We start from the raw sequence: 16,594 nt of genomic DNA, 5'->3' as shown, positions 1-16,594 counted from the left end.
CTATACCAGTCGAGAGTTTCCTTTCTTTCCATCTCATTCTTCCACTTGCTCAATCCCTCATCTTTAACTGCCATATCTATCACATTCTTCCACTTTCTTACATCCCACTCAAACCCCTCTCCATTTCTGTTTGTTATTCTCCATTCAAACACATTCTGTCTATCTTCAAAGGGTCGGTACACCCACCTACTTAGCATAACATTATTGTCTATCATTCGCCCACATTTATTCGCCCATTTGCCATCTCTTATACTCCACAAGTATACTTTCCTTGCTAATCTTGCATCCTCCATTTGTTCCAGTCTCACTTTATATCTCAAGGTTGCCTTTACTAGTCTTTCCCTAAACGTGCTCCATCCCATGTCCCCCCTAAGAGCCTCTACTGCTGCATACCTTGGTGCATTCAGTGCCATTCTTGCTACCCTATTCTGCCCCACTTCCAATTTTTCTATCTCACTGTCATTCCATGTCATCACATCCATTCCATACATAATGCTCGGGACAGCCACACTCTTCCAAACCTCACGGATGACATCATACTTGCTCGCTCTCATCCTCGCTGCACTCCCTAAACGGCCTACCCACTGGTTTGCCATACTTATCTTTACATTCTTGGCCCTGCCGCATCCATTTACCTCCATCCACACCCCTAGATACTTGTATTCTTCCGTCTGTTCCAACTCATCCCTTCCAGTCTCCAAGTTGTTTCTCTCCTCCTCTTACCTATTCACTATCATTACTTTGCTCTTCTCACTACTGAACCTAACCCCAAAATCCCTTCCATAACCCCCTACCACATCTAGGAGACTCTGTAGTTCTTCAGCAGACTCACTCATAACCACCACATCATCCGCATACAACAACACACATACTTTATCCTCTCCAATTCTCACTCCTGCATTCATTCTCCTCATTCTGACTGCTAATTCCTCTGTGAAAAGACTAAATAATGTTGGTGATAATATACAGCCTTGTCTCACTCCTCTTTCACACTTCACCCAACCTGTCTCTAGATCACCTAGTCTATACTTTGCTCTTGTACCTACATACATACTTCTAATTATGTTAACAATCTTATCACTCAGCCCAACTTTTTCAAGCACTCTGCATAACACATCTCTATTCACCCTGTCATAAGCTTTCTCTATATCTAGGAAGCCTAAGTACAGTTTCCCTCCCTCTCTTTTTCCTTTCAATCAGCTCATTTACAACAAACATATTATCTTCTGCTCGCCTGTCCACTCGGAATCCGTTCTGCTCCTCACCCAGCACCCTGGCACTCTCAATCCATTTACACAACCTTTCATTCAACACAGCACTAAAGATTTTTCCTATTGAGTTTACCAGAGAGATTGGCCTATAGTTCTTTAATTCCTGCTTACTCTTATGCCCGCCCTTGTGGATCAGAGTCACTCTACATTCATTCCATTTACTTGGCACTCTCTTCTTCCCATACCTGGTTGAATAACTCAGTCATCCTCTCAATCACAGCCTCACCTCCATTTTATACAACTCATACGGGATCTCATCTGGTCCTGCAGCCTTACCATTCTTCTGTCTTTTCACACATCTCTCAACCTCCTCCCTACTGATCCTTTCATTCAGCTCATTTGCATCTTTCCTCTCCATAGTTACACATCCTTCTCTCACCCCAAATACTTCCCCTACTCCTCCTATTTCTTCCCAAAATTCCCTAATTGACTCCCTCATTTTCTCCTTATCTGTAATTTTTTCACCATTCACCTTCAGACTTTCCACATTCTCACTGTCACTCATCCTCTCACCTCTCAGGAATCTATACCACTCACGACCTCCCTCAAGCCCTTTCTCTCTCAGGGTCTGAATCACACTTCTTTCACACTGAACCTTTGCACTCATGATCTTTCGCTTTGTCAGTCGTTGGTGTCTCACGTAGCTTTCCCATGCATTCTGGTATTCACCCTCAGCTTCTTCGCTTTCTTGCCTCCTTCTCCTCATTCGTCTACACAGTCTATTTAGTCTCTTTCGTTCTTTCCTAGCTGTCCCAATATCATCGTTCCACCACGGTTTCCTTACACGCTTTCTACCATTCGTTCTCACATACCCTACATGTTGGACTGCAGCTCCTCTCACATTCTCTACGAGCCTTTCATTCAAAGCGTCCACATCATTCAAACTACCCAGCTCCCAATTTCTTTCACTCAAGTCTACCTGAAAATTTTCCCACCCTACATCTCTCAGTCTCCACTTCTTCTTCCTGTCCTTTTCTTTCATTTCATTTCTACCTTTCAGCCCGCACTCCACGGTCAACATATTATGGTCAGACACAATATCAATCATTCCCTCTTCATCTATCCACATACGAGACACACATTCGCGCATTCTCCCATTTACCAGTACATAATCAATCGCAGACTCCTGATTTCTTGCACTCCAGGTCACACGTGTTTTCTCAGGTTCATGGTACAGAAGGGTCAAACTACTACCACGGTCATTAAACTACCCCTGGAAATGCCCACAACCCCTACGAAAGCCCTGTCAGATGTGTGTGTGTGTGTGAGAGGCGAAGCGTTTGAGTATATAGTCCCACACACACACATCTGACAGGGCTTTCGTAGGGGTTTGGCTTTGGGGCATTTCCAGGGGTAGTTTTGTTTATTATGGGCCCCGTAAAACACGTGGAGGATCACCAGCAGCCCCCAACGTTGCCAGATTGTCTTACTCAGCCTCTTATATTTACCAACTTCCGACCCCAAAAACTGTCTCGTGGACCCTAATAAGGAGATCCAATTATTATTATCGTTAAAACAGTTAATTTCTGATGTTTCTTGGCAATAGTTAGGAGTCAGAAGCCGGTTAATACTAAGCTCTGAGTACGATAATCTGGCAACGATGCAGCGGCGTGACTTGTAAACAAACCCCGCTGCCAGACGTATCTTGCCCTGGCCGCATGGATACATAATAAAACACAATAACCATCATAGTATTTCCAGTTTTGCAATACTTAAGTGTCAGAAACCGGATAACACACTGTGCTGAGGACGAGACTCGAGTGACATTGCCTTTGGTGCTGCAACGTCAACGGGAGTCTTTTCATCAGGATCCCAACACGAGGTGGAAGCCAAGCACCTCACCAGCGGCCTAATTTAGTGTTTTTAGGCCCACCATCGGCCTAATTAAGTGTGTCAGCCATGCCCGGGCCCTTCAAGAAGCCGCGGGCCGTGTTCCCCCTGGAGGAGCAGGCGCCTGAGGATAGTGACGAGGAGATGCAAGACGAGATGATAGGGCAGAGTGTGAGTTGCCTGCCTCACCTGCTTGGCGTGATTAACGGGTTATATCAGTTAGTCAAAGCTCACAGAGCCCTGGGGTTCCTGAGTAGTAACCTTAGCAGGTGTAACACAAACATCAAAATTCTTGCATATAAGACACTCGTTCGGCCAAACATAGAATATTGTGCCACCGTCTGGGACCCACACACTAATACTAACATAAATAAATTAGAGGCCATACAAAAGAAAGCTGCAGGATGGGCCAGACGTGATTATAGACACACCACATCAGTCACTTTGCTTAAACAAGACATAAAACTAGACCCATTAGCAACACAAAGACAAATACACAGACAACAAATGCTACATATAATCACAAACAATTTAGTAGACATAAACAAAGAGACTTATTTACACCCGACAACTACACGATCCACTAGAGGCAGCCACAACCTTCAATACCACACTTACCAGACTAACATTAGTATATTCAGATATTCATTCTTTCCCCGCAGCATCCGAGAGTGGAATCATCTCCCATCTCATGTAGTTAATAGTCCCACTCTTGACACATTTAGGAATACCTTTCCTCATCCTAACCCTTATCCTAATCATGTTCTGGCCCCATGAATCCCCCGCACAACCCTCGCATATCATGCCACCTGAGAGTGGCCATCTGCGGGTCCCCTAGAAATGAAATGAAATGAAATGAGTTATCTGGTTGGACTTGAATCATTTAACAGGTTCTTGGTTTCTCATCTGGTTGGCCTGTCATTAATTAGTAGGTGTCCTCAGCTATGTACCTGGGTGGAGTTTCTTTAACTAACTGGTTAAATCAATTACTTACCTGATTTGACTTTCCTTTATTCGCAAGTTACCTCATTGACTCCCCTCAACTCTAGAAAATCAAAATACATTTCTCGGCATAATTCAGAAATTATAAAAAATCAGCAGAGAACGGAAGCATCTCACAGCTATCATTAACTTTTCCAGGTCAACGTGGACTTTGAGGGTTTCCCCGCCAATGACGCAGACTTCCACGGCATCAAGCGCCTCCTGCAGCAGTGTTTCCGCGGGCTGGAGGTGGACGCTTCAGGCCTCACCGACACCATCATCTCACAGAACTATGTGGGTTCAGTTATCAAGGTGAGGCTGCGAGGTGTAGGAAAGATGGTAATTTCTTTTTTTTCTTTTTTAACCTCTGATGGTGTGTATTCTTTTTGTACTGGCCTTCCTTTTATCGCATTCTTTAATTATTTATTTTTTCTACATGGTAATTTTTTTTTTTTTCTTTCCTTTAAACTTCTTACACTTTATATCTCTTTGAAGGTTTTTCTCCTTGGTTTTCCTTCTCTTTGTATTCTATAATTCTTTCTCTTTCTCTGTTTCCTGCTTTTGTATTAATTATTTCTCTTCCTGCTTGATAATTCCTGCATATTTTTCTTCTTTTATAAATCTCTGACACATTGTATTCCTTCCATCCTTCACTCCCTCCTTCCTTTCTTTCATTCCTTTCTATTACTTCCTTTCTCCCTACTTTACACTTCCTCTGTTCCTTACTTACCTTAACATAACCTCATTGATCTTCTGTCTCTTATATTCCTCAACTATTTCTCTTTGCATTTTTTTTTTTGTATGAGTAATAAGTGTTTGGGTATCAACAAACTAACACACATATTCCCGTAGTCATAAATAAGTGTATCATCTGCTCTTACCTTCATCATCTCATCCCCATGACAGCAAGTTGACGCTGAGGAAGATGACGATGATGAGGAAGAGGAGGAGGAAATGGGTGATGATGAGCAGCAAGTGTTTGGGGTCACAACCGTCATCAACCTCACAGCCAGAAAGGTGAGTTAGGTACCTGGTTGATCTCTCTCTCTCTGTCTTTCTATTTATTTATCTCTATCTATGTATCTCTATTTTCATCTCTCTCTCCCTGTACCTAACTATTTATCTACTTATCTATTTATCTATTTCTTTTCATCTCTCTCTCCCTGTAACTATTTATCTCTTCCTATCTATTTCTCTGTCTATCTTATTATCTCTCTCTACCTCTCTTTTCATCTCTACTTATCTCTTTCTATCTGTCTCTTTCTAGTAATTCTGAAAGGCTCAACACTTGCTTACATATGTTGATTAAATTTCCTCCTCATGATGATTCCTTTCCATTGAGCAACCATGAGGAAGCGAAGGATTATTTTACACATCAGTATATTTTGAAGGCACCAGCACACTCTGTCTCACTCCACTCCAACACACAGGATTCAGAGTGTTACAAGCTCATACATTCAAAACAACACATAGACACATATTTTTAATCTGCTGAAGACTGTCACCAATACATATAAATTTAAAACCAGACTTAGATTACACAGAGATTTACTTATAGCATTTATATATACTCCTAATCTGAGACTGTCTTTATACCTAATACACACACACACTATCCCTATTTTTATTTTTATTTCTTCCTTCACTTAGCATCCATACTTACCCAAACACATAACACCTCAAGACACATCGAAATTGACCTCTCTTTTGACCACTCTTCACTTTTATAGGAGCAGTGATTAGCGGGGTTTTTTTCTACACTTCTCTCTTTGTTGCCCTTAAGCTGCTTCCATTCCTGTAAAAAAAGAATAATAATAACACTCCATCCCCAATACACAGGACGAGGAGTGCGTGGCGGGCCTGCGGACTGCGTTAGTGGAGCGGTGTTCTAGCAGCGGCCCGGACTCTACCACGGCCCTTCTCCGAGACATCCTGGGCAATGAGAGTAAGCACGTTGGCCTCCTGCTGTCCGAGAGGCTGGTCAACCTTCCGCCACAGTTCGCCATCCCTGTGTTTGACTGTTTAAGGTGCGTAGATTTATTTTGGACGTTTTGTATATTTGTTTTTATTACTGTTGTTCTTCGTGGTCTTGTTCTTCTTGTTGTTCTCTCATGCAGGAAGGAAATCGACAAGGTATTCATATGTTACCTTTTCTTCTCTCAGGAAGGAAATCAATGAGGCTAAGAAGAAGAAGATGCCCTATGACTTTGCCTACCTCCTGTTGATCAGCAAAGTGTACAAGCTGGAGAAGAAGAAAAAGAAAGGGGCAGAGACAGAGTTGTGGGGTAACCCGGAGGAGGAGGTGATCGCTGAGGTAAGGGTACGGCTGTCCTTCCTACCTAACCTAACTTAACCTGGCATGTTGTCCCTTGCTTTCCTTCCTTTCTGTTTTACCCTTACTCACATCCTTTCCTTCTATCCTTTCTTCCTTCCCTTCCTTCATTCACTCATTCATTTTCCTTCATTCCTTTCATTCCTTTCTTTCTGTCCCTTCCTTCCTATCTTACCCTCACTCCCTTCCTTTCCTTCTGTCCTTTCTTTCTTCCCTTCCTTCATTCACTCATTCATTTCCTCTCCTTCCTTTCTGCCTATATTCCTTCCTTCCTTCACTCATTCATGGCTTTCTTTCCCTCCTTTCTATTCCTTCCTTCCTCCCTTCTTTACTCTTCCTCTCTTCCTTACTTCCCTAACCTAACTTACCTTCTTAACCCTACCTAACCTAACCTAACCTTACCTAACGCATCTTCCCTCACCCCAGGAGTCCACGGCAAGCTTTGAGTACAACGTGAAGGGAGACTCCACCATGTCGGGCGAGTGGGACGAGGATGACCCCCAGTACACCCCCTTCCGCCGCGTCCTCGTCCTCGAAGCTGCCAGGCTGCCAGAGATCATCGCGAAGGTCAAGCAGGCGGTCCAGTGAGGATGATGAGGAAGCAGGTGTTTGGGGAGATGTGGAGGAGAACTGAGCAGCCCTTTCATACTTACTTCAACCTTATCTCTTTTGTTTAACCTGGCAGCAGCGATGGGCCAAATTTTTGCCATGATATAAACCCCCAAAAAATAGATGATGCATAAAATGATCACAAATGCATTGATATATGTTATGAAATGGTTTGTGTGAGTGATGATTTTTTCTCAATTTCTCGCTTAGAGGGGCCTTTAAAAACATGATCCCCGCAGTTATCGGGTTAATGTCAGATATTCCCGTAATTGCTTTTGAGGTTAGAGGGCCAACTATTCCTAAGGCCCCAGTCTTCAACACATATCAGCACCTTCAGAGTTCATCATCTCTTCTGTTTAATGTTAGATATTTCCTTCATCTTTTTTGAGGTTAGAGGGCCAACTATTGCCAATCCCTCAGTCTCTCCAATTGCCAGTGTTGCCAAATCGTCTTCAACACACTTCAGCCCCTTTAGACTTCATCATCTCTTCTGTTTATTGTTAGATATTTCCTTCATTTATTTCGAGGTTAGAAGATCAACTATCCATTGCCTCATCCTCTCCAATTGCCAGTGTTGCCAAATCGTCTTCAGCACACTTCAGCCCCTTCAGACTTCATCATCATCTCTTCTGTTTAATGTCAGATATTCCCTTAGTCGCTTTCAAGGTTAGAGGGTCAAATATTCATGTCCATCACCAGTGTTGCCAAATCCCCTTCAACACACTACCTCCATGTCTTCCTTGGCCTGCCTGGTGAATGACGACCTGGCACTTCGCCTCAACAGCTCTCGCCAGTGCCTCAACATCCCCCCCTCTTCACAGGTCTCCCTAGGGCCTCAACATCCTCCTCTTCACAGCTCTCCTCAGTGTCCTACCTTCTTTCTTCTTCTTCTTTTGACCTGTATCGCTTTGTAGCACTTCTTAGGTCCTCCTCTCGTTCCTCTTTTCTTATTTACACTTTTCTTTTCAGTATTACGAAACTTTCTTAACTGAAGTAAATCCCCCTCTTGACAGCTCTCCCCAGTGCCTCACTATTCCTCCTTCTCTTGACAGCTCTCGCCAGTCCTCCACCACCCTCCTCCTCTTTACGGCTCTCCCCAGTACCCTACCATCCCTCCTTCTCTTCACATGCCCAAACCATCTCAATCTCCATACTCTCAGCTATCAATCGCTCCAGGCTCATTCAGTCAGATATATGGCCTAACTTACTCTAACCTAACTTGACCTGACCTAACTAAGAGAAAGCTCAGTTCTCCTCCATATTAAAAGACGTTCGCCTCCCATCTTGGCAGAGAGTGGTTATTTTTATGTTATTCGGCGTTGTGTAAGACTGAGAGATATTAAAAAGACTCTATTTAGTGTTTGTGCTATGTTGGTTTGCCTTGCTAGCTAATAAGAGGGAAGGGGAAGGTGTCTAGTTGATTTATTTTACTGCTGGAATTGACAGTTTTGAGGGTGTTACCTGTCTGTCTATATCTGTCTGTCTGTCTACTCCTTAAACTAATGAAGAATGGACAGGAGAAAGAAAGGAAACAGGAAAGAAAGAAAACATTAAGGAAGGAAGGAAGGAAGGGAGAAAGAAGGAAGTTAAGGAAAGAAAGACAGGAAAGGATAAAAAAAGGAGGAAGAAAGGAAAGGAAGGATGGAAAGAAGGAAAAAAAGGAAAGGAAAGGAAAGCAGGAAGTTAAGGAAAGAAAGACCAATGGAGGAAGGGAGACAGGAAAGAATGATAAAAAAGTGGGAAGAAGGAAGAAAGAAAAGGAAAGAAACACCAATGGAGGGAGAAAGACAGAAAAGGATAAAAAAGGATGGGAAGAAGAAAGGAAGGAAGAAAAGAAGGAAAGCTCTCTGGGCAAAACATATCTCAGAAAATGAAAATGAAAAGAGTATAATTAAGATAGTTGCCATTAGGAAACAACTCAACACCTCATAATATCAGGTTTAGATCAAGAGAGGACCTTATAATGAAAAATACCTAGAGTACCCAATCTATAGACCTGACCCTTTTATTTTGACCTCCCAATGTACCCATTCTAGACTTGACCCTTGTTCGACACAGTTCGTTTACAACCCGTGGAGTGAGAACATCTGTGTTTTCTGAGCCTAGTGATAGTTTGACAAGGCTTTAGTAGAGGTTGTGTTAGTATTATTTCCATGGGTAGTGTTCTGGGCCTAGTGATAGTTTGACAAGGCTTTAGTAGAGGTTGTGTTAGTAGTATTTCCATGGGTAGTGTTATGAGCCTAGTGATAGTTTGACAAGGCTTTAGAAGAGGCTGTGTTAGTAGTATTTCCATGGGTAGTGTTATGAGCCTAGTGTTAGTTTGACAAGGCTTTGGTAGAGGCTGTGTTAGTAGTATTTCCATGGGTAGTGTTATGAGCCTAGTGATAGTTTGACAAGGCTTTGCTAGAGGCTGTGTTAGTAGTATTTCCATGGATAGTGTTATGAGCCTAGTGATAGTTTGACAAGGTTTAGAAGAGGCTGTGTTAGTAGTGTTTCCATGGGTAGTGTTATGAGCCTAGTGATAGTTTGACAAGGCTTTGCTAGAGGCTGTGTTAGTAGTATTTCCATGGGTAGTGTTATGAGCCTAGTGATAGTTTGACAAGGCTTTAGAAGAGGTTGTGTTAGTATTATTTCCATGGGTAGTGTTCTGGGCCTAGTGGTAGTTTGACAAGGCTTTAGAAGAGGCTGTGTTAGTAGTATTTCCATGGGTAGTGTTATGAGCCTAGTGATAGTTTGACAAGGCTTTGCTAGAGGCTGTGTTAGTAGTGTTTCCATGGGTAGTGTTATGAGCCTAGTGATAGTTTGACAAGGCTTTGCTAGAGGCTGTGTTAGTAGTATTTCCATGGGTAGTGTTATGAGCCTAGTGATAGTTTGACAAGGCTTTGGTAGAGGCTGTTAGTAGTATTTCCATGGGTAGTGTTATGAGCCTAGTGATAGTTTGACAAGGCTTTGGTAGAGGCTGTTAGTAGTGTTTCCATGGGTATTGTTATGAGCCTATTGATAGTTTGACAAGGCTTTGCTAGAGGCTGTGTTAGTAGTATTTCCATGGGTAGTGTTATGAGCCTAGTGATAGTTTGACAAGGCTTTAGAAGAGGCTGTGTTAGTAGTATTTCCATGGGTAGTGTTATGAGCCTAGTGATAGTTTGACAAGGCTTTGCTAGAGGCTGTGTTAGTAGTATTTCCATGGGTAGTGTTATGAGCCTAGTGATAGTTTGACAAGGCTTTAGAAGAGGCTGTGTTAGTAGTATTTCCATGGGTAGTGTTATGAGCCTAGTGATAGTTTGACAAGGCTTTGCTAGAGGCTGTGTTAGTAGTATTTCCATGGGTAGTGTTATGAGCCTAGTGATAGCTTGACAAGGCTTTAGAAGAGGCTGTGTTAGTAGTATTTCCATGGGTAGTGTTATGAGCCTAGTGATAGTTTGACAAGGCTTTAGAAGAGGCTGTGTTAGTAGTATTTCCATGGGTAGTGTTCTGAGCCTAGTGACAGTTTGACAAGGCTTTAGAAGAGGCTGTGTTAGTAGTATTTCCATGGGTAGTGTTATGAGCCTAGTGGTAGTTTGACAAGGCTTTGGTAGAGGCTGTGTTAGTAGTATTTCCATGGGTAGTGTTATGAGCCTAGTGATAGTTTGACAAGGCTTTGGTAGAGGCTGTTAGTAGTATTTCCATGGGTAGTGTTATGAGCCTAGTGACAGTTTGACAAGGCTTTGGTAGAGGCTGTTAGTAGTATTTCCATGAGTAGTGTTATGAGCCTAGTGGTAGTTTGACAAGGCTTTAGAAGAGGCTGTGTTAGTAGTATTTCCATGGGTAGTGTTATGAGCCTAGTGATAGTTTGACAAGGCTTTAGAAGAGGCTGTGTTAGTAGTATTTCCATGGGTAGTGTTATGAGCCTAGTGATAGTTTGACAAGGCTTTGGTAGAGGCTGTTAGTAGTATTTCCTAGCAAAACGCCTGTATATGATGCAAAAGCCTAGTAAAACGCCTTTAAACGGTGCAAAAGATATGAAAGTGCCTTAACATGGAGGAAAAGCCCACAAACAAGCGTATATGTGAAAGAAAAACCTATTAAAAGCCTTGATATGGTGTAGAAGGCTATAAATAAGTCTTGGTATTGAGGAAAAGCTTGTAAAAAGTATTATTCTGGAGAAAAAGCCTAAAAACAGAGGAATACTACAGGATGTTCATCATAGCCTCATCGGATCATCATAGAGTTTGAGTAAGAACGATTTTTTTTTTATTGTGATGGTATTCTCTCTCTCTCTCTCTCTCTCTCTCTCTCTCTCTCTCTCTCTCTCTCACTTCCACGCCTTCTTATCCTTTGGTTGTCTTCTTCTTCTTCTTCTTCTTCTTCTTCTTCTTATTATTATTATTATTATTATTATTATTATTATTATTATTATTATTATTATTATTATTATTATTATTATTGTTGTTGTTGTTGTTGTATTTGGCCGTATTGTCAATCTCCTTTCTTCCTTTCCTTCCTTCCTTCCTTCCTCCTTTCTTTCTTTCCTGTAGTTCTCCTTCCCTTGGTCTTTCCTTTATTTCTTTTCCTTCCTTCCTTTTCTTTCCTTTCATCCTTTCTTAGCCTTTCCTTTCCTTTCTTTCCCCTAACTACTACTACTACTACTACTACTACTACTACTACTAGACCACTACTACTATTTTTAAGATGTAGACTAGTGATGTTTTAGTGAATTTGATGTTTTCACTGCAGTACTGAGAGAGAGAGAGAGAGAGAGAGAGAGAGAGAGAGAGAGAGAGAGAGAGAGAGAGAGAGAGAGAGAGAGAGAGAGAGAGAAAGACAGGAGACGGAAGAGTATATCAGTATAACTTATATATAGAAAAGAAGAAAAAAAAAACCGAAAAACATTGACAACTCGACACATTATACAAGATAGCGACAGGATGCGTGATAGCGATTCCCAGAGACTTTGCGTTTAACGAAAAAAAATAACGCATAAGAGAGAGAGAGAGAGAGATATCCTATCAAGTTTTCCTGTGCTCAAGAACATTACATTTCAGTACATCTTTGCGAGTAGGGACGTGAAGACATACAGACAGACAGACAGAGGTGTGTTGTGCATCTGATGGGATTCGAAGTGGGTGGTAGTGTGTCGTGAGTCTGAAAATCGGGTAGAAATAACACTTGATTTGCGTTATAAGTTGAAAGCAAAATCCAACACCCACTCGTTCCATAACTATCCCCTCCCCCCCCTCCCCCCGCTGGTAGTGTGTCGTGAGTCTGAAAATCGGGTAGAAATAACACTTGATTTGCGTTTTAAGTTGCAAGCAAAATCCAACACCCACCCGTTTCATAATTATCCCCCCCCCCCCTCCCCCCTCTGGTAGTGTGTCAGGAGTCGGAAAATCGGGTAGAAATAACACTTGATTTGCGTTGTAAGTTGCAAGCAAAATCCAACACCCACCCGTTCCATAACTATCCCCCCCCCCCTTCCCCCTCTGGTAGTGTGTCAGGAGTCGGAAAATTGGGTAGAAATAACACTTGATTTGCGTTTTAAGTTGAAAGCAAAATCCAACACCCACCCGTTCCATAACTATCCCCTCCCCCCCCCACCCCCCCTCTGGTAGTGTGTCGGGAGTCGGAAAATCGGGTAGAAATAACACTTGATTTACGTTATAAGTTGAAAGTAAAATCCAACACCCACCCGTTCCATAACTTAACTACCCCCCCCCCACCTCCCCCCTACTCTTTTCTTATATTCATCTTGATTTACCGTGTGTCATATATTTCTCATTTTAACCATGTCTGCTTAATTGGGGGACTCTCTTTAGGCCTATATCGTTTTGTTTTTAATTTCCCTCAATGCCCTTTCATGGCCATAAATAATAATAACCAATACAAAATGAGTCACTATATTTAGCTACCCTTCGTTTCTCTACTTCACTTCCTCCATAATAATACAATAATACGTATAATACAGTAATACATGATGATACAAAGCGGGCTACAGAGGTTATAGCTATGCATTCCACCAGTAACCCTCAGGAGGAAAGACAGAGAGAGAGAGAGGAAGAGAGAGATAAAGGGAGACAGGGAGGAGGAGACAGCGAGGGAGCATTATGTGGAAGTCTCCGTGGAATTTCGTCGTTCTGTTGACAACTCTGAACTTCATTAATGGACAAGGTAAGGTCGAGTTCGTGTGTGTGTGTGTGTGTTTGTGTGTGTGTGAGAGAGAGAGAGAGAGAGAGAGAGAGAGAGAGAGAGAGAGAGAGAGAGAGAGAGTGTTAGAAAATGTATGAGGGAGAGATGTTGCATGAGAGAAAGACAAGATAAATGAGAGGGAAGGAAAAGGGAAGGAAAAAAGAAGAGAAGAGAGAGAGAGAGAGAGAGAGAGAGAGAGAGAGAGAGAGAGAGAGAGAGAGAATGATTTTCTTTATCATTGCCTTTGAGCTGCTTCCTTTAAAACAAACACATAAACAAAAAAACAAACAGTGGAATGCAAATACTTCACGAATAACTTTAGAGGAAGGAGAATATTAAATTACCCCTGAAAATGGATAGAATTAACAATGCATTCCTTTCCATTAACAGATATCACCACCACCACCACCACCACCATCTCTTCAAGTCATCATGCTGACCTTGCTGACGATGCTGAACCCACTACAGGAGTCAGCACACACAGGACTCCTCCCCCCTCAGTCTCCCTTCAGCATACCTCAACTGCCATACGATCGGCTAGTGAACCAACCTCACCCATAGAAGAGTCAACCATGCAAGCCTCACTGACAACCACACCACCACCACCACCACCAACAACAACAACAACACCAACAACAACTGCTACTACTACTACTACTACTGATACTACTACTGCTACTGCAACTCCTACTACTACTGCTACTACTACTGCAACTACTACTACTACTACAACCCCAACTCCTACTACTACTACTACTACAGCTCCTACTACTTCTACTACTACTACGACCCCTACTACTACTACTACTACTACTACAGCTCCTACTACTTCTACTACTACTACGACCCCTACTACTACTACTACTACTACCACCACAGCTGCTACCACTACTACAACCTCTACTACTACTACTACCCCTACTACTACTACTACTCCTACTACTACAACTACTACTGCCACTCCACCACTCACCACAACCATTGCCACAACTCCACAACCATCCCCTCCTACCACCACCATTACCACGGCCTCAACCGAAACTCCTAATGCCTCAACCACGAACCCATCACCAACAAAGGACACGGTAACGATCTTCGTGGTAACATCTGGCTTGTCATTCATCGTGGTGGTCTTTCTTTTCTTTGCGTGCAACAGGAAGAGGAACAGTGACAGTCCCAAAGCAAAGGAAGACAATGGAATCCCGCTGGAAGATCTTTGGATACCCTTAGAAGACGTCCCTAGGGAATCTACTCCTCTTAATGCTGATCCGCCTTTTTCTTCGTCTCCTCGTGAACCTGAAGAGCCGTGCTTGGTCGTGCCGTCCGTTGTGGTCCACGAAGCAAATGATATGATTCCCTGTGTGTCCTTGGATATCAGTGACATGACCTTGTGCTCGACTTTCCAGGCTCCCTCGGACCAGGAAATGGAGTAATAATAAGATGAAGTGAAGTTATGTGTGAGGGAAAGAAATGTTTGAGGGAAAAGATTGATTGATTGATAGTTTTATTGTTGCAAGTAAAACAACAAAGGAGAAGGGAAAAGGAAGAAGGACTGAGGAGAAGAAATGGACTAAAACAAAAAAATATGATAATGAGAGGAAATACGGTTAGATCAATATAATGATGAGTTCTGTTAGATGAGAGGGAAAGAAAGAAAAGAAAAGTTTGAAAGGAAAAGGAAAAAGGACTGAAAAGAAATGGAGTTCAGAAAAAGTTTGATAATAAGAAATACAGTTATAGATAAGTGTAATGACAAGAAGTGAGGTTAGATAAGAAGGAAATAATTTGAGGGACGAAAAAGTATGCAAAGGAAAAATAGATAAAGAAATGAAGTTAAAAAAAGCATAATTATAAGAAGAAATAGTTAGATAAGTACAATAAGAAGAAATGCGATGTCGAAAGAGGAAAGGGAGTGTTTGACGGACGGAAAAAATATATGAGAAAGAAAAAAAATTGTATTGTTATGTGATGCGTTAGTGATATGGAAAATTCCGTGCATAGGAATATTTATAAGAAGATAATCAGTTATGAGAAGAGAGAAAAAAACAACGTTTGAGGGACAGAAAAATATGAAGAAGAAAAGTTACTAAAAGGAAAAGAAGGAGATTAATGCAAGAAAGAAAGAAGGAAAAGTTTGAGAATGAAATACGAAAAAAAAGAAGAAAAGCAGTTATGAGAAGAGAGAAAGCAACGTTAGAGGGACAAAAAAAAATGAAAAAGAAAAGTTACTCTAAGGAAAAGAAGAAGAAAATTAATGCAAGAAAGAAAGAAGGAAAAGTTTGAGAATGAAATACGAAAAAAAAAGAAGAAAAGCAATTATGAAAAGAGAGAAAGAAGCATTAGAGGGACAAAAAGTACAAGAAAAAAAAATTATAAAGAGAAGGAAATCAATGCGGTGTGGAATGCAGGATAGAAAATTTGGAGGATGAAAAAGAAAAAAAAAAAAGAAAAGCAATTATGAAAAGAGAAAAAAAAGCATTAAAGGGGGAGAAAGTATAAAAAAGAAAAAAAAAAGATTAAAAATAGAAGAAAATTAATGTAGTGTGGAATGCAGGATAGAAAATTTGGAGGATGAAAAAGAAAAAAAAAGAAAAGCAATTATGAAAAGAGGAAAAAGAAGCATTAAAGGGAAAGAAAGTATAAAAAAAGAAAAAAAAAGATTAAAAATAGAAGAAAATTAATGTAGTGTGGAATGAAGGATAGAAAATTTGGAGGATGAAAAAGAAAAAAAAAAGAAAAGCAATTATGAAAAGAGAAAAAAGAAGCATTAAAGGGAAAGTATAAAAAAGAAAAAAAAGATTAAAAATAGAAGAAAATTAATGTAGTGTGGAATGCAGGATAGAAAATTTGGTGGATGAAAAAGAAAAAGAAAAGAAAAGCAATTATGCAAAGAGGAAAAAGAAGCATTAAAGGGAAAGAAAGTATAAAAAAGAAAAAAAAAGATTAAAAATAGAAGAAAATTAATGTAGTGTGGAATGAAGGATAGAAAATTTTGAGTGTGAAAAAGATAAAAAAAGAAAAGCAATTATGAAAAGAGAAAAAAAATTTGAACGACAGAATGAAAAGAAGAGAAAAGTGATTAAGGAGAAGAGGAAGAAAGTTAATGCAGTGAAGAATGAGGGAAATAAAAATATTGAGAATGAAAAAGAAAAAAAAAGAAAATCAGTTATGAAAAGAGAGAAAATAAATGTTTGAGCGACAGAAAGAATGAAAAGAAAACTGACTAAGGAGAAGAAGAAAAAGAAAATCTAATCCAGTGAGGAATGAGGGAAAGAAAATATTGAGAATGAAAAAGAAAACAAAAAGAAAAAGTTATTTGAATAGTGAAAGAAAAGTTTGACCGACAGAAAGTATGAAAGAAAAAGAATAATGACTTTCTAAACTAGATTAATTTATTGTGTTTGTTGTT

General features: G+C 40.8%; 2 protein-coding genes across 3 annotated transcripts; both read left to right on the top strand.

The window, feature by feature from the left end:
* The first annotated feature begins 3,011 nt into the window (after positions 1-3,011).
* On the top strand, positions 3,012-8,385 carry LOC126983713 (protein BCCIP homolog). Its single transcript, XM_050836768.1, has 6 exons — positions 3,012-3,272; positions 4,242-4,394; positions 4,989-5,099; positions 5,922-6,109; positions 6,246-6,396; positions 6,841-8,385. The coding sequence occupies exons 1-6, from the start codon at positions 3,171-3,173 to the stop codon at positions 7,000-7,002; spliced, it is 867 nt and encodes a 288-aa protein (XP_050692725.1). The 5' UTR covers positions 3,012-3,170; the 3' UTR covers positions 7,003-8,385.
* Positions 8,386-11,857: 3,472 nt separating this feature from the next.
* Positions 11,858-16,506, top strand: LOC126983710 (uncharacterized). 2 transcript variants are annotated; one of them, XM_050836763.1, is made up of 3 exons: positions 11,858-12,093; positions 13,020-13,167; positions 13,576-16,506. In XM_050836763.1, the coding sequence occupies exons 2-3, from the start codon at positions 13,104-13,106 to the stop codon at positions 14,616-14,618; spliced, it is 1,107 nt and encodes a 368-aa protein (XP_050692720.1). In that variant the 5' UTR covers positions 11,858-12,093; positions 13,020-13,103; the 3' UTR covers positions 14,619-16,506. The 2 variants fall into 2 exon arrangements, with proteins under 2 accessions (XP_050692720.1, XP_050692721.1); XM_050836764.1 differs by lacking the exon at positions 11,858-12,093 and having other exon boundaries at positions 12,762-13,167.
* The last annotated feature ends 88 nt before the right edge of the window (positions 16,507-16,594 follow it).

The sequence above is a fragment of the Eriocheir sinensis genome, chromosome 54 (assembly GCF_024679095.1).
Source record: "Eriocheir sinensis breed Jianghai 21 chromosome 54, ASM2467909v1, whole genome shotgun sequence".
Taxonomy (NCBI): Eukaryota; Metazoa; Arthropoda; class Malacostraca; order Decapoda; family Varunidae; genus Eriocheir; species Eriocheir sinensis.
This window is presented reverse-complemented; position numbering and strand designations above follow the sequence as displayed.

Bases quoted from the DNA above. Each gene is read 5' to 3' on its own strand.
- LOC126983710 (XM_050836763.1), top strand. From the start codon at position 13,104: ATGTGGAAGTCTCCGTGGAATTTCGTCGTTCTGTTGACAACTCTGAAC. The intron at 13,168-13,575 runs GTAAGGTCGAGT...TTCCATTAACAG, and splicing joins GAACTTCATTAATGGACAAG to ATATCACCACCACCACCACC.
- LOC126983713 (XM_050836768.1), top strand. From the start codon at position 3,171: ATGCCCGGGCCCTTCAAGAAGCCGCGGGCCGTGTTCCCCCTGGAGGAG. The intron at 6,110-6,245 runs GTGCGTAGATTT...TTCTTCTCTCAG, and splicing joins CCTGTGTTTGACTGTTTAAG to GAAGGAAATCAATGAGGCTA. The intron at 6,397-6,840 runs GTAAGGGTACGG...CCCTCACCCCAG, and splicing joins AGGAGGAGGTGATCGCTGAG to GAGTCCACGGCAAGCTTTGA.